The sequence below is a fragment of the Pituophis catenifer genome, unplaced genomic scaffold (assembly GCF_029215685.1).
Source record: "Pituophis catenifer annectens isolate HBS135680 unplaced genomic scaffold, rPitCat1.0.hap2 SCAF_2, whole genome shotgun sequence".
Classification (NCBI taxonomy): Eukaryota; Metazoa; Chordata; class Lepidosauria; order Squamata; family Colubridae; genus Pituophis; species Pituophis catenifer.
The window spans coordinates 97,354,016-97,379,565 of record NW_027256882.1 but is presented as its reverse complement, the minus strand read 5'-3'; the positions used below and the strand labels follow the sequence as shown (position 1 = coordinate 97,379,565).

Genomic DNA, 25,550 nt, shown 5'->3' with positions numbered 1-25,550 from the left:
TAGTTTAAATATGAACATGTATTCAGATCCATACAATCATACAATACCTCTTGAACTCTAAAAGCCCTCCCAACTCAAATAATCTCAATATAATTCTTCACAGCTCCAATGGAGCATTGAATCATCCAATTATGTTATCAGTTTTGTGTAAATGGTATATTTCTACTTTGTTCCATGTAAAAAAGTAAACTTCTATTTAAGGCAATCAAATCCTATCAAGTAGGCGCCCTGTAATTGTCATCACTTCCCCCCTGCTCCAGTGGGAAATTATTCTTGCATTTTGCAAACATAGCTTTATAGCATCATGTATTCACACTGTCTTAGAAGATGGAAAGCTAAGCATTTTACGGAAAAGGTAAAACTACATCATTCAAAATGTATACAGCAAGCTTATCCATTTTCTGTTGTAATTGTTCCTAAACAAGCATTGTTTGTTTGCTTTGAAATACATATAGCGGTTTATAAAGTTAGATGTCATGCAAATGAAGGAAGTGCCATTTATAAGTTCCTTCCCCTGGTAGTAGAAGTGTATGGTAGTTAATCTCACACCAAAGAGTAAAGACTCTTAAAGCTGGAAAAAAATAAAAGGGAACAAGAAACATAGAGACTGCCAAAAAGTTTTTAAAATCCTCAGGTTTCTTATTTTTATCCTTGGAAGGCAAGTAGGTGATGCTTTCCAGGTCATTTTCAACATGTTTTCTCTATCATTAAAAAAAAAAAAAAAAGATACAGGCTTAAGAAGAATCAATTTCTCTGTTTCTTCTAGCTGGCTTTTATGTCATGATATATTAACAGGTATTGCCACTGTTCCAAAGTTGATTCTGTCTTCATGATGCCATTCAGATGTGTAGTATGGATTGTCAGACTTCCGCAGCATATAACAAGTGAACCTGACGGGGTTCTTGTATTTGTGTAAACTTCTTTCTGCCTTTCCATAGGGCCATGTCACACATCCTTCTTCCCCGTTTTTAGTTTCTTGTACTTTTTTACACTTTTCATAACAATTTATCACAAGTCAACTCCAAATGTAAACAATAACATATTAAGTCACCCACCCCACCCCAACTTTATTTAAAAAAAAAAAATCAACCACAAACCCAAACAGTTGATATTTCTAGGTATTACATAAAGATCCATTTCAGCAATACTCAAAAGTTTACGAAATAACACGGGTTTCATTTTTCCTGTAAAAAGGCATGCAAAGTACAAGAAATAGCGAAAGGTTTCATTTTGTTTGTTAAAAGCATCATCGAAATGCCTCAGTGTCATTTGTAAAGTTTGCATTTTCTATCTTTGCTGGAAAGGGTTGGCCTCTCTTTTTATTTCAAATTAAGGGGCAGTTTGGTTCCACACCATAGGTATCTTCCATGCTGCCATGTTTCCTGAAATTTATATGTAGGAAAGGTGGATGAAAGTAGTCTTTGGGAGTAATTTGCTGATTTGTTTGATTGTTAACGGCTTAGTGCTACCAAAATTCAGCTGACTGCTAGATAGTAGTAAAGAGAGATAGCCCAGATCTGGGATTCCGGCTACTGCTATTAACTAATTAAGAATCCAAGTCTTGGAGAGGCAGAGAGAAAATAAAATTCACAATGTTAAAGGTAAGGAAACAAAAGGCCTGCTGAGACAAAGACAAAGTCAAACTCAGTAGCCTATTAAGTCAAAACAGCCCTTTTTTTAGGCAGCTGTTTCCCAACTGATCATAAATAAATGAAGCTCTTGTTATAAATTGAATAGTCGTAATTATTTTGAAAATATCTCATCATAGTGAAAACTAACATGGAAATAATTGCTGTCATGTCAATATTTTCAAGCTATTATTTCTTTTATGGTTACTTAGAACAATGTTTTTTTTTTTAAATTAGGCAGCTTTAAGATGTGTGGACTTTAACTCCCAGAATTCCTCAGCCAGGATGGGGAGTTGAAGTCCACAAATCTGAAAATTTCCAACACTGACTTAAGAGTCATAGTCATTATGACAAACTACTGGCCATTTCCTGTCAGCTCAGCCTCTGAAAAAAAAAAAAGAAAAGAAAAGGGGGCATTTTTCTTGCTAGAATTGTTAGGAATATCTGTTGGCCTAATCATAAAACATATTCTGATGGGAAGATAATGATATATTTTACAAGCCATTCAAAATAAAACTTAATTCACTCCAAGAAAAAATTGTGAACATAGAGATTTTCTCGAGTAATAGAAAGTTGTTTGGAATTTATGTAATTAATAGTTTAAACCAAATAATTTTGTTTATTTACTAGATGCATATGGCCATCTAATAAATTAGTTGCCTGCCTCCTGGTTTTAGGAGCATGTGACATCTGATTTAGTTGACAGCTGGTTCCAGGTACAACTGAAAATGCTGGCATTGACTCAGAGAGGCTTCTTCACGTGGTGTCTGGATGTTCCAATCAGAATGGCCTCCCATTAGGAGGAGCAGCTACTTGTAGCTTGCAACGTCCAGAAGATGGGGAGGCAGGGGGGCTGAGGCCAGAAAGTGCTGGTTTTCTAATTGATGAAGGCTTTATCTCAGCCTCTTCCATGTTGGTTTCTTGTTGTCTACAGAAAGCCGTTTCCTGCAACAGGGCCATGACACATGCCGTCTTCTACTAGGATGGCACAGAATAGCAAACATGAACCAGGTGAAACAGGAGGAGAGAAGTCTACTAAATGCTCAGTTTATTTTGGTAAGGAGTTCCGAGGGTAAAAGGAATTCCCAGCAAGAAACAAATAGGAGAGCCAGCTGCCAAGTTCCCTAGATAAAGGATAACAAGTATCTTCCTTTTGTAGTGAGGCAGTGAGAAACTTAGCCTGCAAGGCAGGTGCTTCAGCTGAAAGACACAAAAAGAAATAGTTGTTTTACTCCAACCAAAACTGGTTCTTCACTGCTAGCCTTTCTTGCCTCCACATAATTATTTTTGTCTCTTGTCTAAACCTCTATGAATGTTCTCTGTTGACAAATATGGAACCTTGTTTGCTACTGGTGTCTAGCTTTCACAATCCGGGAAAATAAAGATGGCCTTTAACAGCAAGTACTGTATGTACTGTATAGGAAGTTGGCTGCTATGTTGGAAGGGCTTCATCTTAACAATGATCCCCTGGGACTGGAGAAGAACAGCCTGCTAAGAATTGCCTAATGACCAGCTGCTATTACAGATGTGGGGAATGATGCCCCTTTTATGACTTGTGGACTTGAACTCCCAGAGTTCCTGAGGCAGCAGGGGAGTTCTGGGAATTGAAGTCAACAAGTCCTAAAGGGGCCATTGTTCCCCACACCTGTGCTATTAAGTTCTGTTAGGGTTGGCCCACAAAGCCCCAAGAACTGCTTAAAAAAGAGAAGAGAGAAGATGGAAGACAGCATATCCAACCCTCAAATTCTGATATAAAAGAATATGCAAGACAGAGCATACACATGTAAGCATCGACCCAGTTCTAAAAATGGGCTTCACTGCAGCTTTTTAGGGCTGGTGGGTAGGGGTGGGCAAATTTTCCTCCACCCAAACACTATCTTCTCAAACTGGTTCTTCACAGCTAGCCATTCTTGCCTCATAGAAGTAATTACTTTTGTCACTTATTTAACGTTGTATGAATGTCCTCTGTAGACAAATATGGAATCATCTTGACAGTTGTGCATGTTTATATGTTTGATAAATTAATTTAATGAAATTCTTACCCGTCTATAGCAGCCAAATGAATAGGCGCAGCTCTACTTTGCATGGAAAGGGTCATATTGTACCTAACATCCATGTAGTTGTTACATATAAGAACCCAACAGAAAAAAAAAATCAATTCCAGAAACATGGCTGAATGCAGAAGAATGCAAAATCCACACTTTTCAGAGCTAAGCACTCGATGCTTTTAATGGGTGAATCATCTAGTGTTGTTCAACCCCAGTCTACAATTTTTCCACCCCTTCATGAAGAATTTTACATAGTTTACTAAATTTCTTATTTAAAAAAGAAAAAGAAAAAACTAATCCCATGTTTCAAATTCTTACTGCTGGGTCATCACTCTTTCATCATAGGCTGTCAAACCCCCACAGCACAAAATAGTATACAAACCCATTACATAATACTATGATGTAATAGTATGGATACAATAACGGAATAGAAAGAATGGCAGTTTCTTTAAAAAGAAAAGGACCACTTATTTATTTAATAAATGCAATTTTATTCAAACACATTAATGTAAGCTAGAAAAAAATTACCCATGCCTCTGAGAAGGATATGAACAAAGGAAGGGTTAAGTTTATGCTATCTTGGATCCATTTAAAGTACATTAAAATATACTTCATTCTTGTAAAAGCCCAATAATACATTAATGTTTGTTCAGCTTCATTGTTGCACTTCTCTAAAGAGCTCTAAATTTCACAGATGATGAAACAATACTGCATGTTCATATGTTGGATGCATTAACAATGGCTTTAACTGATTTTTTTTTTCACTATCTTCTTTAGAATGAATTTTTGAATCCATATTTTACATTGACACACCTGTATACTGCTACCTGTGTGTCAAGAGAAGCAATAATAGGAATCAGCATAGCTTGGGACTGACTTACTGTGGTAAAACCGAAGGTGCTCCAGATCTGTGGAAGTGAACAATTTGCCATTTGCCATCCCGGCGGTGCCAGATTCGTGTCTCCTCCGATTGGGCAGTGCGTGGGATCCCACTTGTATCCACATACTGTGTGATACGAATGTAAGCGATGCAGGCAGACTCATCTCCCATTAAGTGGATATGTGGATTCAGGATGGTTGTGTGAACCGGCTTGCTGTTCCTGGACCACACTGCAGATGGGGGAGGGGGGGAAGTCAATGATATGAAGGCAGCTTCCAAGATCTTCTCAGGGTACCTGGGAGATTATTACCTCATTCATGGGAAAATAACTCAATCAATTTGAAAAAAAAGGGCGTGCAATACATTTTGCTAGGATTTCAGTGTATGTTCCAGCCACATTTCAAACAGAATGCAATATTTTTTTCAAAGGTGTATTTCTATTATTCATTGACTACAAAAGCTTTTTGCTGCTCCAATTCAAACCTAAGTCTAAGAAGCTTAATTTAACAATTATGCAAATCTTTTACCCTAGACTCAGAATGTAAAAACATGCACTCCACATTAAAACACCTATGATTTTGTGTAAAACTTTGAGAATCACTAAGAATAATCTGTATGAATGGGGATTTAAATCCATATGAATAGGAATTTAAATACTTCTGTTTAGCCTTTTAATTGACAGCCTTCCGTCACAGCAACCTCTCAGATTTTTTTTACAAACAACCAGAGAACTGTAGAAACGTAATAGTAAATATATATTCAGCATCAACTCAATGAAGTCAAATTTTTGACATCATGAAAGAAAGAGTAGACAGAATATAAATGCAACTTCTCTGCTTTAACAACCTAGAGTTACTAATTCCAGCTCAAACTATTCCTTGAAATTTTCCCATCTCTATCTATCTCTATCTATCTCTATCTCTGTTTCATCTATATCTATCTATCTGTGCATGTGTAATTAGAAGCCATTTTCCAAAGGACAAAGTCTGAAGGGGAGGAAGAGAGTATAAATTAAAATTAATTGCCTATAGTTGATGGTATATAAATAGCGCAAATAAATAAATAAATAAATAAATAAATAAATAAATAAATAAATAAATAAAGATGGCCTGTATAATTAATTCTTCAATTCACATATAATGACTATTCTCTCTTACAAGCAAAGCACTCTTCCATATAGAAATACATAACTATGCCTTCCCCTTTCCATCCTTGATTGCTTAGGCATTAAACACACACACAGACATATACAGAATTAAATTCAAGTCCAGCAACTTTTCAAAGCACAAAGGATGCTTACAGTTTTCAAAGTAGAATCGATGGAAATCCAGCCCTTCCACCAGGTTCCCCAGAGCTTCTGGTTCAAATGCCGTCATTCCGGGGTCACACATTTTACTAGAGATGTCCATAAAAAGGTAGAGGATCAAGAAAAATAATTATCTCGCTACTCAAATGTACTTAGAAGCTTTTCATAATGCTGATGAATATAAAATGAGAGTATAAAACTATACCCACCCATCCATCAGTGAAAAAGGGTGAGAAAGAGCTGTGAATGGAGGTGGGCTAATATCTCCAAAAAAACTGTCCTTCACTGCTTCCAAGGATATTTATTTGTTTATTCAATTAACTCATAGAGCCACCCATCTCAATCCAATTGACAAGACAAGATCAATTGTGAACATGGTAAGCACACTGAAACTGAATTCAAAGAGAGGAGATGGGGGTTGCTATATGAATTTGGTTTGACTTGGGATCAAAGTCCCTTCCTCGTATGTCGCACTGAAGAATCACAGGCTCATTTTGAGAGAAGTGGCAATCCTTGTTAGAAGTACTTTGTACCAATCTACCTTAATATATATCTTTATAAGTTCTATGCTGGAATATTGAGACATAGGTTTACATAATATGCTTAGGGGTATTTTTTAGAAGGATGAATTAAAAGTCTCACAGTATTCTCAGGAGCAACAGTGATCTGCTAAAAGTCCATGTCAACTGTGTGAGGAAAACTATCCTGCTGCTGGTTGACTTCTCATACAATTTAAAGAGAAGGTTTCAATTCCCAAGTGATAGATGTACTTGCTCCACATGTTATTGCGTTTTTTTAAATTTGCTAGATTGGAATTCTTTGCTACTGTTTTGTTATCAGTTTATGATTTAAACCATCTAATACTGTACCGATTATTCTTAAAAAGAAGGTATGGCAGACTTTATAGATTTCTATGTTTGAGAAATCCATTTTAAAAAGAAAATAAACCATAAAGTAATGATTTTAGTAAAGGGAGAAAATAAACAATTGTTTCCAAATAAAACGTTCTGGTTTTTTTTTTTAAATGTATGTAAACTAATCTCTTATCTCATTACCTACCAAGGATAAACCCTTGTAATTCATGGATGTTTTGCTACCATTAATTAGCTTTTCTGTCTTTCCTTTTAATAATGAAAAAAACATGGGTTTACAAAGGAAGGTCAGTATTGTCTGACTCCACCACAATATTGCAAGAACGAGCAATTTACCTTATTTGAATCATCTCATAAAAACGTTTCCCATTAATTCCATATGTCTTTCAAGTTATCTGCTAGGCTCTAACAATGATATGTTTGAATCACCTTGCTACTTAATTATTTACAGAACTAGTAGTGGTTTTTGAATACTTGCTTTTTAAAAACTTCATTGTCAGGGATAAAAGAAAAATAAGATCTTTATCCCCTATTCTTCATTAATGCATTAATGAAGTTCATTCTCTCAGTCAGGCATCATAATTTAGTCAGCAGTAACAGCTGAGATTTATCACTGGTCCAAAATAATCCATTTCTTTGTAATTATGATGGAAGATAACAACAAGATAATTTACAATGGACAGAGAAATAGAAAGTTCCTGAGGACCATTTCTAGCTGTGTTTTAAATACCAATCAAAGAAAGCTTGCCTAATTTGCTTGCCTTCATAGCAAGCTGACATTTCAAAACCAGCCAACATCACTATGCTGTTTTCCATAGATAAGGCATTTAGAATCACTAACTACACTCCTACACACTGGGCAAGCTGAGAGGACTGCTTTTTCCCTCTATACAAACCAAAACACACAGCAGGTACACTCACGTGTAGGACTCAAAGTCCCCGTTACTTATTGCTTCAATCAGCTGCTCTGTCACCTTAATGATTTCCTGTTTTCGTACTGTTGGATTTAAAAAAAGAGAAGAGAAACAGTGAAATTGGATGGAAACTGACAATGATAAGTAGCCCTTCTTAGTTATGCTGAGCATAGGAAACGCATAGAATGTGATTGGGCATAGAAATCAAATTTCATTATTTGGAGGATCCAGTTTCTATTTCTTACTGCTTTGAATATATATTCAAGTCTTTGGGACACCTCAGCAGCCACACTGATGATAAATAAGATTTTCAGTATCTCTTAGGGGTGGTTTTTTGCATATCGAAAACTATCTGAACCGGAATGAATTATGCGAAGTAAACACAACTGCAGCAGCAATTACACAAAACCAAAAATTAATGAGTGTGCTGTCTTTCACTTTAACATCTTCTGAGGGTGAGGAACACAGCACTTCTGCACTACTGTTTTGTGCCATGTGGAGATTGGCGTCATACCTCATTAACCTCGCTTCACCCGGAATTCAGCTTTGGTTTTGGCTCTGCCCTGGTTTGTTTGTTTATTTAACTACTGCAAAGCTGGTGCTTTTCTTTGCAGTTGTACAAGTTGTGGGGGTGGGGGTGGGTAGTCCACCTCCCCGTTGCATAAACTTTTGCCTCATCTCACTTTTTGGCTCTGAGCTCAAGGCAAAAATCCGTTATCTCCCAAGAATAATTTAGCATCATATTTTTGAAATTTGTCTGTTCCTATATGCATTGTTTAGAACTCATCCCTCTTCTTTCCCCTCCCCCCCATCCAATTACAGCTGCAACATGCAATTATGATCACAGCTATTGGAAAAAGCAACCAATAGCGAAATTGTTAATGTACTTGCATTTCACCTTCACAGATGTTTAAATATAACAATAGCAGCAAGGCAGCTGGGAAGTGTTTGGACTATTTTAATGCTGTTTCTTTTTAACAATTGACCTTCCCTTGAAGAACTTCTTATCAGATTTTTTTCCCCAGAAGTCAGCAAACACTGAAAAAATATGGATGGGAAGGCTAGTAATTTATTTTTCCATTTAGAGGTTACAAGAGTCATTCAGAAAGTGGAACACTCATTGAATTATCTTCTTTGAACCCTCCCTGGAGTAGCATGGAGAAAAGGTGAGCATCAGCTGGCTGATAGAGCTCTCCAAAGCTGGTTAGCCCCAGCTAATGAAGCATCATAGCTCCAGGGACATAGCATCCATAAAGGAAAGATATAGGAGATGAAGAAAAGCAAAAATGTCTCAATAGTTTATGTCTGCTTTTTCTCAGAAAGGAACTGACGCCCCAATGACTACTGTAGCATCACTGATGGAAGGAAGGAGTTGCAGCTAATTCTAAACAAGGGGAAGATAAAAGCATACTTGGCAAATTTAAACAAATTCCGATCTCCAGGATGAATTACTAGGACACGGAAGGATGTAGAAGTGATGGCTGCAAAACTCCTGCAATCTTTCCTGGAAAACTGATGACAATCTTCCAAAAGTGGAGGCAAACAAAAGGTGTCCCTGTTTTCAGAAAAGTAAAGAATATGTATGACCGAAGGAATTTCAGATCTATTAGCTTGACTGAATACTTGACCTATTAGCATATTTATGAGCACTTAGATAGGAATGAAACAATTAGCCAGAAACAGAATGGATTAATCACAAGCATAATAGAACTCTATGTTCTATTTAATGGACTCATTAACTTAATAAACTGAGGGAATGTCATGGGCATAGTACATCTTGACCTCAGCAATATGTTTGACAAAGTATCTGTTATCTGTTATCCTTATTAATAAAATGGTAAAAGGTGGGCTAAAAGATATAACAGTCATAACTGGTTGAATGACCACACCCAGAAAGTGCCCATCAATGGCTCCCCATCAGCTTAGAGAATAATATTAAGCAGAATGCCATTGGATCTGCTCTGGATCCTATGTTGCTCAACATTTTTATTATGGATCTAGACCAGTATTTTTCAAACTTGGCAACTTTAAGGTGTTAAAGTAAACTTCAGTTTTTGTTATTGTTTTAAATGTTTTAATATGTTTAGATGTATAGTTTTAATATGGTTTTAAATGATGTTTTAACTTTTATTTGGGAGCCAGCTAGAACTGTTTAGATTAGAAGATGGGTGGCTACATACAGTAAAAGTTTTAAATAAATAAACTCCCCATACTGGCTGGAAAATTCTGGGAGTTGAAGTCCAAACATCTTTAAGTTGCCAAGTTTTTTTTTAAGAAAATGGACATAGATGAAGGGACTGAAGGGATGATTGTCAAATTTCCAGATGACATGAAACCATTTATTTTCTTCTGCTTTTACAGGCAAGAATGTGGTATAGATATTTGTATTCAAGCCGGCTTTTTCAAGAGGAAGACTGAAGGAAATTAAAGGAAATTAAAGGCCTGGAGAGTAATATGAAGAAAAGTTGCAGGAATTGGGTATGGCTAGTCTAGAAAAAAGAAGGACTATAGGTGACATGATAACAGTATTCCAGTATTAGAATGGCTGCCACAAAGAAGACGGGGTCAACTTATTTTCCAAAGCACCAGAAGGGAAGATAAGAAACAATAGATGGAAACGAATCAAGGAGAGAATCATTCAGAATTAAAGAGAATTTTCCTGAGTTAGAACAATTAATCGGTGAAATGACTTGCCTGCAGAAGTTGTGGGTGCTTCATCACTGGAGGTTTTTAGAGAAGAGAAGAGAATGAACAGCCATTTGTCTGAAATGGTATAGGATCTCCTGCTTGAGCAGGGGGTTAGACTCCCTTCCAGCTTTATTCTGATTAAAGTAGACGTAATGGGGGACATGAAGTTCTAAGTCAACCTGACAAACCAAAAATAATTAAATCCCCATATGCAGATAGCATCCATCCAAGTTTCTTAAAGAACAATTCTGATCTTTGCCCAGTAATATGCAATTCATATTTCACATCAGTATCTGTTTCAAAGAATTAGAAAGCAGCCAAGGGCAATAGAGGAAATGAGAAATCAGTTAGAAATGGCTGTATTATTACAGGGAAAAATAGGTAAACCCTTAGAAGAATGAAGCTTGTTGAAAAGCCAGCACTGCTTCCACAAACCACATCTTATCTTACAAATATTTTGTTGTTGATGTTATCAGAAAACACATAGACAAAGGAACTCAGTGTATATTATATAAAGCCAGGTATGCACTATACTTGGATTTTCTAAACAATTGACAAAGTATTTCACAAAAAAATTCCTGAGCAAACTCAGCTGCCATGGAAGAAGATATGTGGCCTTGGGAATTGGCCATAGCAATAGCACTTAGACTTATATACCGCTCCATAGTGCTTTACAGCACTCTCTGAGTGGTTTACAGAATCAGCATAGTGTCCCCAACAATCTGGGTCCTCATTTTATTGACCTCAGAAGGATGGAAAGCTGAGTCAACCTTGAGCCAGTCAGGATTGAACTGCTGGCTGTGGGGAGAGTTAGCCTGCAATACTGCATTTCAACCACTGCATCATCACAGCTCTTCCCTTTCTGATATTCTGAGCATGGAATTTGTTGTCTTTGTTCTCCTGTCTTTCTCCTCCTTCCATGTATGTTTGTGTGTGAATGTATGTATTTTCACTGCTGTTTTATGAAGAAGGTGAAAGGCAGGAGAAAAAAGAAGACAAATTCCATGCTCAGAATATCAGAAAGGGAATTTAAACTAGAACTGCTGATACAGTAACTCTCTTATGAAAATATATAAAAACCAACATTTGCAGAAAATACACAGTGCTGGTACATCTAAAAGAGGATATTAAAAAACTACAAAATATATTTAAAAAATTCAACCCAAACAATTACATATCCAGAGCAGTTCTCTTAGAAGGAAAAACTATAGCAAGTAAAGCTTTATAAACTGAAATGAAGCAATATATAGGGAGATACCAGAGAAATATGCAATGTTTATATTTCTGAGGATAAAGAGAAGCTTCCTCCATTCCTTATAATATTATAACTTGAGATAATTCATTGAAATTAAATGCACGGTAATTCTAGGACAATAAAAGGAAATATTTTTTCCATAGTGCATAGCTGGAATTTGCTACCAGTAGCTCCCATTTAGATGAATTTAAAAGGAGACCGGACAAATTCATGGAAGATCAGGCTATCAGTGGCTATCAAAAATGATGGGCCTTAGTCATCTCCCCAACTGTCGATAGCTTGTCTTAATATGAATTGCAGTGAAGTAGCCAGAAGAGATTTTCCCACTGAGTGACACAGAAAGCTGAACTAAATGTGCTGCCAAGAAGGCTCTTCCAATCTTATGTGCCCCCATCCACTGCATTTCAAGGTCAACCAAAAGGAAAATGACTTTAGGTGGGATTCAAATTGCTTTGACAAAAAATTGAGGCAGTAGTACGGAAACGCAGATAGTATGGAAGAGCCACAGCCAAGCCAGCAGACTGGATCCTGGGGGGCAACCTTTGGTTCTTTACAATATTACTCAATATTTAAAGAGATAAGTTGTTTCAAGAAGCTTATTGAAGGTAGGGAAGGAGGGAGAGAGGGACAATAAGGGATTTTTAAGCCCAGGTGATGGCCAAGAATCGAAAAGTAGAAACACAGAATAATTACCAGTCACTCTAATCAGACTGCATTGGACAAATAAAGTTTCCATACTCTGTCACAATTAAGGAGAATTTCAGTGCTTGTCAAGAGAAGATCGTTTCCCACTTACCTCTCATTAACTGAAAACTGTAATATAACACAGTGAGCTGGGCAGTTCAAAGGCAGTAGTAGGGCAGCAGGATAAAAAAAATACAAATGAGCCCCAAACCTCCACATTAATTGCTTTATTAAACAAAATATGGGGAAAATACCCACAAGAAAATAAAGCAGCCCGTCCTCAACTTAACAACCGTTTGTTTTGTCATGGTTCAAATGGCACTGAAGAAAGGGACTTATGACCGTTTTTTGCATGACTGTTGCAGCATTGCCATGGTCAGATGATCAGAATTCATATGCTTGGCAACTGACATGTATTTATGACGTGTTTCGGAGTCATGTGGTTCACTTGTTGCGACCTTCTGACAAGCAAAATCAGTGGGGAAGCCAGATTCATTTAACAGCCATGTTACTAACTTAACAGCTGCAGTGATTCACTTAACAACTGTGGCAAGAAAAGTCGTAAAAGGGGGCAAAGTTAATTTAACTGTCTTTCTTAGTAACATAAATTTTGGGCTCAATTATGTCGTAAGTCGAGGATTATCTGTAATTACAGAGTTTCATGTTCAAGCCACGTAAGTAGTGGGATCTCTTTAAATGGTTGAGAAATGAAGAAGCACAAATGAAAATTGAGAAGACGGAAATTTCATCTAATCATCTGCCATTGTCTTGATTGGAAACGGTGAGGTATGAATCATGATAAGCCCAAGAAAGAAAGGTCATCTCAAAAAGTAAGGAAATATGAAGGATATAGTTTGGGACTGTGGTACAATTATCTTTAGTAGTATTGGTGCATAACATTTCAGGAAATGGGCTCATTCGAAGAAACATGGCATATCGTTCCCTATGTATGTGAGAATTCCTGAACACCACACAAGGTTTTTTTGACAGAGAAGTATCTCCCTCATAAGAGTGCTGAAAATCTTCCTCCTTAGACCACGTTTTCTATATGCCTATACAATTCAGGGGCTAATTAGCCATTCCATTTCTGCCTTTTTAAAAAATGGTAGGGAAGGCCATGACTATCTGAACAGTATACATTCGGGTACCCACTACCGTCGCCCCCCCCCAAGAAAAGATGGGGGTTAGATTTTAAATTGATATTCTAAATAAGTAGCCCTCTTTTTCTGGCATATTGTGGTTATATATGGTCCTACTCTGATGATGCTTCAGAAGATGACAAAAACAGTCCTCTTGAAGAGATTTTTAGATACGTTGAATTGCAGTGTTGGGTTTAATTTTTCCATTGTTTAGTTGATTTGTTAGTTTTATGGGTGGATGTTACAATTATATGAAAGTTTTACTCTCTCTTTATGAGATGTAGGCAAACATAAATTTAATGAGGAAATGCTATTGCTAACATGCAGGACTATTCTTCCTAGAATTATTAATCCTGAGAAAGGATTTGCCATTGATTATATTAGACAGCTTGTGGGGGGGAAAATTGAAATAGGCCAGCAATAGCTACACAATAGCTGTACAGCTATTGGGTTGCAAAAATCTAGATAATCACTAGATGGCAGCAAAGAAGTAAACAATCACCTGAACTTTTGCAGCTCAGATAAGACCGGGTTAAGATAGCCCCATTTAAAGTACTTGGCAATCTTCTTACCAAGACTCTAAACTCATTCTTTGTGCATATTCTGATAATGTTTGTTCCAAACCATCTTTTTAAAATATTTCAACCAGCAGAGTTGAATTGAGACATGTTCTTCACCTCCATATAATTCTCCAGAACAAATATGAATCCAGTCAATATCATTTTTTATCCCAGAAAGAGAAGTCATCGGGGATGGCAATTTGGAAAAAAGGAAAAAGGGGGAAAGGAGTCATTTAACCAGCCCTATACCTCAAAATCCACTTAGATGTTCTTTTAAACAATCTGGTGTAGGGATTCAGTTACAAAGTTTTACAAATATGTTAATAAATCACTGTCAGCCAAGGCTGTGTGCCTTTATATAGATCTTATTCCTGAAAAAGCTGCCAGACAGACATGAAGCAATGCCTGAATGCTTTCTCTGGATCCACACATTTGGTGGGTTAGCCAGAAAGTTTTTTTATGTCTCTTCCTGAGTGTAAAACTCTTCAATGTGCTTTTTGAGTCCTCTGGAAGGCAGAATCATATAAAGGAATCCTCTACTAGGGAAGCTGTATATCTTACAATTATTATTATTATCATTGATTATCACACAGTCAGCCAGATGTTCAGACTGGGGATGGAATTTTTGTCTACCTATCAAATCCTTACCAAGGACCCAGGATAGGAAAATCTGGATGTTTGACAGCTTTACACATATTGTCACAGGATGGAAACTGTTCCTTCTGCAATTGACTGATGCCGAATTTATCAATGCTTACAGTGAATACTAACACAACACAATGCTAAATTGTGTTCCAGTTGTTTTGGGATTGCATCCAAGGCACTTATTACTATTGGTACTACCCTTGCTTGCCTTTGCCACAGTTGTTCTTTGTAGGTCTTTGTATTATGTTATCTTCTCCAATTCTTTCTCTTCTACTGTCTCCAGGCACTGCCACATCCCCCAGCCAGATTTTTTTTTTTTTTGTCTTTCTTATCAACAATTGTTAAGCCCGGGGTGTTATGTGGCAGGTGCCTGTCTCTTTGAATTCTAAAGTCCCAGAGAAATTTAACTTCTTCATTTATTATTATTATTATTATTATTATTATTATTGTTGTTGTTGTTGTTGTTGTTGTTGTTGTTGTTAATATACATGTCCCAGAATAAGGCTGCAGGATCCAATCAGGGTTGGTCACCAGGACCAGAGGTTTTGTCTTACAAACTTTCAGACTTGTGTTGGAGCCCATCTTCAGAGAGAAGTTCCCTGAAGATGGGTTCCAGCACAAGTCGGAAAGCTCGTAAGACAAAACTCTGATCCTGGAGACAGACCCTGATTGGATCCTACAGTATTATTATTATAGGTGTGGAAACATTGAAACTTTCAAGCTGATGCTGCTGTCATGCAATTCCCTTCCCATTATACTAAGGTTAGGATCTTGAAGATCATCTATTCAGAGAAGAGTAGGCTTATCTAATTCATTCAAGTAGTCAGTGTTTGCCAAGGGTTCTCATCTCTGGGGTTATCCAGCAAGAAGTCCTCAAAAGCAGGAATTGTCTATGAGGCTCCTTTTCTATGGAACATCTTGTCTCTGAAGGCATGGATGGCCCTTTCCCTCACTGATATTCCAAAAACATGTTAAGACTTGCTCATGTTGAAAGGCCACTGGAAAGCGGATGGAGTAATTTATGGGCGCAGATTTTATGTTATGCCCTATCTATTTTAGAAGCGTCTATATATTACTCTGTTATTATTGAATTATTTTATTCTTATGGTGCATATTGCTGACCATTTAGAGCAGGAGTGTCAAACCTGCATTGTCACAGCAGCATCACATGATGTATCAGGACTTTTTTCTCCCTTTGCTAAACTGGGCATGGGTGTGGCCAGCGCGTGATGTATCCAGCCCATGGGCCGCGAGTTTGATAGCCCTGATTTAGAGTCATCTAAACTGAAAGAATATAAAAGGGTCCATAATGAAAACACGAGAAAGGACTTGATCAGACAAGAGGCTCATCTAATCCCGCATTCTGGCAAACCATATGCATCCGGAGAGCTCACGAGCAAGATTTGGAGAGCAAAAGCTTTCTTCCATAATTGCTACCTTTCAATTGGCAAGTTGGTTGTATTGTTTTTCATTCTGAGGCCCGTGTGCAACCACTACTAAGGCACTTTGCTGCTACTGAAAGCCAAACTAATAAGAATGGCTTGATGTACGTGCTCCTGCCAACCTCTGTCCTCTTTTTCAACCAAATTCCATTTCTTGTTACCTTTGTGCAACAGAATGAATTAGTTTAATACAGTACCAGAGAAGAGCTCTGACAGCCCATGTTTTGAGGACAATTACAAAAAGGGAAAAGGGAAATAAAAATATACCAAAGAACATTTTCTAAAGCATGTGGGTTGTTTGGTCTCCTTAGTATTCTATTCTAATGGATTTAGCTTTAGCATGCAGTTTGATATTTGTGCCTTAGAAGAGGACAGATACATCTAGGAATCACAGGAGGTGGGCAGAGTAGGGGAAATACCCCGATCAAGATCATTGATGGTCTCAGTCCTGCACTGCAACAGCTGCACTGCAACAACAAGGTTGTAGAGGGTTATCCCATCGTTCATCTTTCCTATATATTTTCTCATTGTATAATCCTAGGAACCAGACTGCATAGATCAGCAGAACTGCAGTAGTATGAATGAAATCTAATTGTCCTCTAATTCATGAACTGAAATTATAGTGGAAGTAATATTCTGCTGGAAAATTTTTGTACTGTTGAGATAGCTAAGACATGCTTTTGGGGTGTGTTTGGGTAATGAGAATTGGGTCAAATGTTTCCTTCAGTAATGAACTGATTTGAACTCTGAGTTATTGACTCAAAAGGATTAGAAACAATTCCACACTACTTCTGCCAAAATCTTATATTGTACCTTTAGTGTCTTCATCTTCAATGGTGGTATTTGTACTCTCTGAAGATTCCTGGACCAGAAAAGAAAAAAAAAACAAAAGCAAAATATTGGAGCAAAGTAAAACTATTTCAACTTTGTTTTAGAACTGTTTGTTAACCTTTCATTAAGGTTTTACCCAAACAGCATCAAACACTGAAAAGAAACAAAAACCAGATAAGTATCAGTACAGGTCAATAATTGCAGCTCTTCCTTTGTATCTGTAACATTTTCCCTGACTTCTATCCAAAACTTACAAAACTAAGCAGGACGTCCGACTGCATTATCATGTAAGAACTTAATCGCCTTCCTTGCAATTGTCTACCATCATAAAGAAGACCGATCAGTATAGCAGGAATGAAGGTCCCGAAATCTCCTATCGTTAGGAGGAATAAGAGGGCTGTGTAGAAGTGAAAGACGGTATGTACAAATTAACAGGAGGGAACTAGGATGAGGGAGAGAGGGAGACTGTGCAGGAGTGAAAGAGGCCACACTGAGTGCATAGTAAAGAAAGAAATGTACAGTAAAACAAAGAGGGTTTCTAAGACCCACACAGACCATCAAAGCCTGACACACACTTTCTTCCATAAACAGCCAAGTGGTACACAAATTAACATGGAGAAAGGGGAGCCATTTACTCTCCAGCATTATCAACGAGACAGCTCTGGTAGCTATACTAGGATTACTCATTCATCCCACCAGAGACTTTTTTTTTTCATATCTCGGTCTCAAACAACAAATGACCAAGCTTCATCAGCTGTCTGATTGCTTGTGACTGCACAGTTCCAGCAGAGCCATATTAGATAGTCTTTTCCTTCATGTCTCCTTGGATGGGGGTAGTCTGCACATCTGCTAAATGATAAGCACCATTGAAAACCTTTCCCTAGAAATTCAAATTAGGTTCTCAGTGCTCTTCGGTGGGCTTCAGCTTCTTTTTGTGCCATCCATTCCTGTTTAACGGGATTTGTAGGGGAGATGCTGCACCGAAGAGGTTCAACCTTCAACCCAACCCTCTATGCTTTCTAAGAACAGGAATGGTTGGAAGACGTTGAGAGGCCCAACATTATCAGCATTGAGGAAGACAAAGGACACTCACCATTAACTGAACGCTGGAACTGGACTTTCTTTTCTGGAAAAACAAGGAGAAGAGATGGGACAAGAAGAGACACAGAGTGAGAAAGAAAGAAGTGAGCAGAACATGGGATGCCAAGGAACCTGGGACACTTGTGGTGATCCCTCTAAGAAGATAGGTTTTCTTGTGGGTAAGCCTGATGCTTAAATGAAGAGTTCCATGTCTTCAATAAAGACAGAACAACCATTGTACACAGCATGCTAGCCTAAAATTTCCCGCACAAGGAGCAATTCAATCAACATGGTCCAATTCGCACCCTGAGTGCTACTCATCTTTGCTGCCTATGAATCTTACCCTAACGCATCCTTGACATCTAATTCTCAATTTAGTTCATTTCTTATCCAAGCCAAAGCAAATATTTCCAAGTGGAAATTTTCCAAGCTGAATACACGTTAGATAGCAGACTAAAACTTGCCAAGAGGAAAGATTGTAATCCTGCTAGTAGAATAGGCAAAAATTGTTCATTTAGAATAAGAAGATAAGCTAGAAGGAATTCAAATAACCCTCTAACTCAACTTAGTGAGGTGGGCATGTTACAACACCAATATCTGAATCTTTCTTAAATAATTGCTGAAGTGCTGAAAGCCTCTTACTTTACTAACTTAAAACTACACTTGATGCAACTGAAATTCATTGCTTCACAAAATGATTAATGGGTGTACTCTTCTAAAAACACATTTACAGAGTATTTTGCATGGATACGTGAAGCATATCTGATCCCACACAGTCACTTTTCAAGATGCCCACATTATGCATCTGCATTGACTACCAGGTAACAAAACTGTAGGTTTGATGTAGGCCGTAGTGACAGTGGAGTACGGGATACAATTTTGCCTGGAGACAAATTCTCCCAAGAGGAAAACCTGGAAACTGGACTTTAATGATGACAAAGTACTTTCATTCCCACTAAAAAGAAGAGGGTTGCTAAGCTTTTTATTTGTAAACAAAAATAATAAATAGATGCTATTCATATCATGTCTGCTTCTTTCCTAGATTTCTGCAAAGTGCACTAATCATTAACCTTATGTAGGAATGTGTTAACACATGTTAGAATTTTTTTTTAAAATGAGGATGACTAAAACTGTAGATTTTTTTCTATATGGTTAATGCTTAACTGCAAAAAATACACACTCTAATTACAATCTAAGGAGCAGAGATTATATTTCATATATTTCATATAACCTCAGAATGGCATAAAAAATCACCCATATGCTAAATGGTGAAAATCAGCCTCTCGTTAACTGCAGACATGGATTCATGTTGCACCATAAATTAGCACTTTGCATATTAAGAGCAGAAATCCTAGAAATAACCCAAGAAATATAATTTAAAATTTTGCCTTTAATTCATGATGAAATTACTTCACACTGCACACTGGAAGGGAATCAACCTGCTACATTTCAGAAGTTCAATGAACACTCAGAAATGTTTTGAAGTTCCCTCTTACTTATCATCATTACTATCCAGTTTGGGGTTTTGTACTCTGCTTTGCTTTGGCAGCAATCCCAGCAATTCTTGTGAGCAAGGATAAGGTAGAAAGTACTGCCCTTCCAAAAGGATGTAGCATCTCAGCATTTCAGATAGTGGGTTCAACTGAGCACTTCAGGTGTTTCACACGGCTCTTAGAAACTGGTTTCAAATGTGAGTATTGCAAATTAAATTATGATATGCTTCAAATCATATGGGTAGAGATAGCAATTTCTGCCTATTGGCATCTGGGATCCTCATTCTCTTCTATCATCTATGTATAGCATATCTTTTTTTTAAACGATTGCTTCACAATTTTCCTCTGAAAATTAAAAAAAAAAGAAAAAGGAGTACAGATCTTACTATCTACAGTGGATCTAGCTAGCCTATGATCTATGGTAATTCCATTGAAAACCTAGTAAAAGATACAGTAGGAAATCTTACTGGACAATAATTATAAAGGTAATCAGACATAACACGATGCAACACAAAAGCAGTGGCCTCATTTAAGTAGGACAAACATACAGTAAAAGAACACAGTACAGGGAAGTGAATTTAGTCATTTAGAACATAGGATGTGACATGGTGGAGTGCAGTGATTGCATTAATTCAGTGTGTGGAGATGTAATTCTGAATGGGACAGTGAATGTTATTGTGTAGCCGCTGATTAAAAAGAAGTGTTTTTTTTTTAATGAGCTGTTGTTATATCCAAACAAGAATATCTATCTTTCTAAAATGGACTATTCATGGAAAGAATCCTACTTAAAGTTTAAAACATTTGCTTCTTGGGAGCAGTTTATCAAACCATGGATTTTATTAGAAAAAAACAGAAATCTTGTGGCCATGAATCTGACATTTGTGCCTTGAAACAAAACGAGTAAAAACTCCTCCGCTGCACACAGAAATAAGAGGGGGAAAAGTACAAGAATATATCAGTAAGCTGGTTTAACTATTGTAAAGGAAGAAATTGATTCTTTGGGTTAGTTTCTGAGAGGAATTAACAGTGAGAGCACCAGGAAAGGCTGTTAGTACTAGGAACAGCCAGCTGCCTCAGCATAAAAATATATATCTTGGCCTGAAACTCCTGTAGTCAGAATCTCCAAGGCATATATATGGTCATTCTCTGACACTGCATTCCTTTCCACACCCTCAAACCACCATCAAGTCACCATCTGAACTGTGAAAGGGTTGCCAGACACCTTTCCAGAAAATTCCAGTTTGGTTTCCAGAAAATAGAACAGTTATAATGTCAGTGCACAGCTACATTACACTCTTTTCCAACTCAAATACTTTGGGACTGAGCAATGGAAGTAGTATTACTGCTAAAAAGAGAAAAGTTGTTCATGCTTGATCCACTTCTCAGTAAAGTCATGAACCAGCTTTCAAAGTGTCAATGGCCTTACAAAAGCCAAAGACTTAGAAGCATTGTTCCTGGATTTACTACCTTCTCCTTAGACCCAGGGGTGACAACAACCTCTGAATTCTTTAATCTATCTCAGATTTCCAAAATTCCTTTATCATATTAATGTAGTAGAGTGTAATTTTCTTAAAAAATAACAACAAACTATTCAGGTAAAAAAAAAAAGAGAGAGAGATAACAGCTGGGATTCTTACCACTGCTCAAAACCTAAGCCAGGAGCAAAATACTGTATCTAACAGATCTTGCTAAATCAAATCACCATGCACTTTCTCCACTGGCCATCTTGGCTGGGACCACTGGGAATTGTGGTATTTTTAATCCCAATTTTAAACTAACTTCCTATTTCTCTTCTTAGGCTCCCCTGTGACAGCCCTTACATGGCAGTAGAAATGCCAGAGGCAGTATAGAACACAGCTGTCATATTGATCTGGGATATTTGCAAAGTGGTAAGGGCTCCTCCTTAAAAATCTTCCTTTGCTTAGAAAGATAATTCATCAGGAACTAATATTTAAGGGGATCAAGAGGAATTCACACTAGGATATATTGTGAGATTATACAGAGCCACAGAAATATTCTGCGATATTCAATACCATAGTGGGAGTTGTGAATTACAGTTCTACAAGAAGGCGGTATCACTATAACTTCTGAAAACTTAAATCGGTTCTGAGCCTAGATTATTTCTAAGTAATCACATAATTGAAACGTAGAAAATTAGAAGAAAGGCACAATGTTTTCTCCAATTTATAAAAGTAAGAAAGAATGGAAAGAGAATTGTTAAAATATATTTCTCAGCCTCGATGAGCAGGTCAAAATGTTGCTTAGTTCTCTATTATTGTCTTTTCACAATTCTGCTCTCTAATTCTTCTTTTTTTTTAACATTTATTTTGGTGTGGATTAAGTAAGCAAACTGAGGATAAATTGAGGTAACCGTTACTATATTTAAGCTTTACAAGATATAAACTTTTTTTCTCCTTCAGTTGTATTTTCTGTAGAAAAGGCAAGAATGGGAAAAATGTGTCTAAAAATTGAGAAACACATGAAACAGAAGATCTTGGGCCACGCTGGGACCCACTACTAGAAAAGACATCCAAGTGTATTTTTCATCTTGTAGGATCCAGAAATGAAGAGGACTTACCTTCACACCATCATTCTTCTTGTTGCCACCACTTTTCCCTCCTGTGGAGAAAAGGTACCAGGTCAAGAGGCATAAGCATGATACCAGAGTTAGAAGTGTGAGAATCAGCAACATGAGGAGAACTGTCTAAGAGCAGGAAACAAGGGAACTGAAAACCACACAATCAGTGCTGCAGCATTCTCTGATAATAATCCAGCAGTCGGAAGGAAGTCTCTCAGAAACCCACAAAGCTTGCAAACTGGATTAGTATGATCCTTCCAATTGAACAAAACAAGCCCCAGCCGCTTATAGTCATGTATTCCCAAATTTTTGAAGAAGTCAAAGCAGAGCCCAGCAATGTTGGCGAACCGAAGGAGCATTCTCTGTGAAGTTCATTTATTCCTTCTTGAAAGGACTAGGGATCTTCCCACCATGTGGCCATAACGATTTAGTCTTCTCTTCGAAACCACTCCACTTTCTAAGTTTGCTGGTCTCACTTTTTTCTTAGATCGGTTCAGGAATGGTTCAACACAACTGTAGATAAGTGTTCTCTTGCCTGCCTGCTTTTCTCACTCTCAGGCTTTCCTGCTAATTTTAGTCCCCCATGCTGGTGGAGATCACGTGCTGCAATTATGACATCCTGACAGCTGCAGCCCACATTTTGACAATGATAAAAAACAGGCCCCTTCTTTTCTACCCTGTTCCCATTGCCATTGCAGACCTAGATTACTATATTTGGTTCACACTGGATAGAAAGTTCATACTGGTGGGTTTTTTTTTTTTTTTTTTTTTAGTCTTTGTGATAAACCTGTAACATTTCCAGTATTCTCAGCCAATTAACCTTTCCACAGTTCCAGGTTTTGTTTTTTTAAAACTTGTTTCCTTAGATTGTTAAGATCTAAATCCTCTCTTATTTCCCAAGTTGTTGTGATGCTTTTCTCGTGAACTTTTTAAATGCTCTTATTCCATGAAATACATGTCTATTGCACAATCTTCTAAGTGTATTATATTTTTCTACAACTTGGGATTTTAAAAAATTCTGCAATGCATTTTCCACTTGCTGAAATTCTTAACTGCTCGGGTTTAACAAATTACATATTGTCACATGTAAATACCACCTATGTATACTTTATTACATGAGCTTATATGCAAAAGCAACAGCCAATTATGGTTTTGCATCTAACAGTTCCCACAGTGACACATATACTGTATATGAGACTGTACATATTGTAATTTCCTAAACAGAAATCTGTTTGTTGTGGGGGGGAACCCTGAAATAGCCTTAATGTCATAATGTCTGTTCATAACAATTGTTCCTTCCAAAAAGGGTATCTGTCCCAATCAATCAAGTTCTAAAAATGTAAGGGAGACTTGTTAGAGCAGAGCAAATGTCTCTGGTTCAGCATTTTTTTTTACAATATGTTTCTTACAATAATTGAGATGACTCTGGGAAATCCAGAAGACTTAAGGATGGTAAATTGTTCAGGGGCTCTAAACCAGGGGTCAGCAACCTGCGGCTCTGGAGCCGCATGTGGCTCTTTCACCCCTCAGCTGCGGCTCCCTATCACTCAAAATATGTGTCACAACCGCCAAAGTGTGACACCCTCCAGCACGCGATTTATTGAGTTTTTTAACCCCCCCGGTAGGCCAACCATGGAGAAATCCAAGAAAAGAAAAGTTTCAGAAGAAAACAGAATGTTTAATTCAACTACATATGCCAGTTTTGTGGCTGCTCAAGAAACAGTTAGGCACGGGAAGGGTTTTGTGGCTCCCGGTGTTTTCTTTTCTGTGGGAAATGGGTCCAAATGGCTCTTTGAGTGTTTAAGGTTGCAGACCCCTGCTCTAAACCTATACTCTGGGTATAGCATAAGTATAATCCTCCATACATTTTTCTATTTCTCTTTTAAAGTCATCATTTTATTACTTTCCAAATACAATATCGATCAAAAGATCCCACTTATTTCTTGTGGATCCATTTTTCTTCATGTGAAATTTCAGCAAATGGAAGCTGTTTTTAGAAGATTCCCCGTAAATTCAAGATTCTTTTGGAAAATCCCATAAAACTGCCTTACTTTCCTGAATGATGATTTTTAAAACTTATTTCTAGTATATATCATTATGAAAAAGTAAAAAGTTGAGGGTAGATGTTAATGCCTTATTTTACTGCACCAAAGGAGTCGGAAGTCAATGCCTTTTTTCCCCCTTGCTCACTATCCACTTCCCTTTTTCCTTCCCTAATTTCCCTAATATTTACTTTTGTATTCTCTTTATATGTCATATTACAAATTAATAAAAAAATTATAATAAAAATATTACTTCTATGCAATTCTTATGCTGGAAGGAAATACTTTTATCCTAATACATGTATTCTAGAAAGATATTATTATTATTATTATTATTATTATTATTATTATTATTATTATTATTATTATTATTATTATTATTCCTCCTCCTCCTCCTCCTCCTCCTCCTCCTCCTCCTCCTCCTCCTCCTCCTCCTCCTCCTCCTCCTCCTCCTCCTTAAAGAGCTTCATCTCACAGGATGGTGTATTCTGGGGCAAACCCCCTTTGATTAGTAGCCATGCTATCCAACATTTCTCACAGAATAGTGTAAAATGAATTTTCTATTATCTAACTTCTATTAATAAATAATGGTGATGGTTTGAATGCCCTGTTGTTGAGGGATGGGAACTTGATTGATTTGTTTATCACAGCCTTTCTATCAATGTGCAAAAAAAGTATTTTTGCATTTTATCGTCACTTAATAATCCAGAGAAAATAGTCAATATCTATTTATTAATATGACATGCTAGAAGAAAGATGCTAGCGCCTGAATTAATCTCCCTGGTGTCTATCTGTATGAGTCAGTATGCAAACCAGACTTAGGTTACATCCACACATCTGCTTTACTATGTTCCTTCTTATCCTGGGTCCTTTCTTAAGTCTTGCTATCTCCACAGCATGTCGCATAAGGTTTCTGCCATTGCCCCTACAGCACACATTTCTGTAGTAAAAGCTGTAATTTTGGTTTCCTTGATTGCATTCCAGTCCTACCCAACACTAACCTGCATTTGAAAATTGGCACAGGCAATACTCTGGTTAAGCCATGACCAAGCATTTCCATTGCCTCATTGATACATTGGACTTATTTTTTAATTCTTTAAAGTTATGGATCAATCAGTCAACTTATCAACTGCTAGATGACAGAAAAAGTCATTCTGTCTAGTTTTTTTTTAAAAAAATGGCTCCCCTCCAGCAGTCATCTAGATTTGCACTGTTGCTGGATCAGTGCTAGAGAAGAACTAGATTTTGAGCAAGGGGGTAAGCTGTGAGGATTGGTGTGGGAGCTATAAATTACCCTAAGATTACAAGAGAAGAGGATGTATGGAGCCAAGGCTCCTGATACCGGTAATTAGGAAGGGCTTGCCCTGCCAGGCAGATTACAGAATATAAAAGACAAATATTTTCAATTACATTTCCAGTTACTTGCTTTAAAGGAGGATCGTTTTCAGGACCAGCACCAGGTCTC

General features: G+C 37.3%; 1 protein-coding gene across 3 annotated transcripts in view; it reads right to left on the bottom strand.

The window, feature by feature from the left end:
- Positions 1 to 2,021: 2,021 nt before the first annotated feature.
- CAMK2A (calcium/calmodulin dependent protein kinase II alpha) overlaps positions 2,022 to 25,550 on the bottom strand; it is a 150,752-nt gene continuing 127,223 nt past the window's right edge. The window contains exons 13-20 of one of the 3 annotated variants that reach the window (XM_070937226.1): positions 22,044 to 22,084; positions 17,986 to 18,018; positions 16,875 to 16,923; positions 7,656 to 7,731; positions 5,857 to 5,951; positions 4,558 to 4,786; positions 3,671 to 3,733; positions 2,022 to 2,828 (exon numbers count right to left, since the gene is read on the bottom strand). In XM_070937226.1, coding sequence (XP_070793327.1) covers positions 2,825 to 2,828; positions 3,671 to 3,733; positions 4,558 to 4,786; positions 5,857 to 5,951; positions 7,656 to 7,731; positions 16,875 to 16,923; positions 17,986 to 18,018; positions 22,044 to 22,084 — 590 coding nt within the window. In that variant the 3' untranslated portion in view covers positions 2,022 to 2,824. Of the gene's footprint in view, positions 2,829 to 3,666; positions 3,758 to 4,212; positions 4,787 to 5,856; positions 5,952 to 7,655; positions 7,732 to 16,874; positions 16,924 to 17,985; positions 18,019 to 22,043; positions 22,085 to 25,550 lie in introns of those variants that run through there. The other 2 variants (XM_070937225.1, XM_070937227.1) reach the window with 2 other exon arrangements.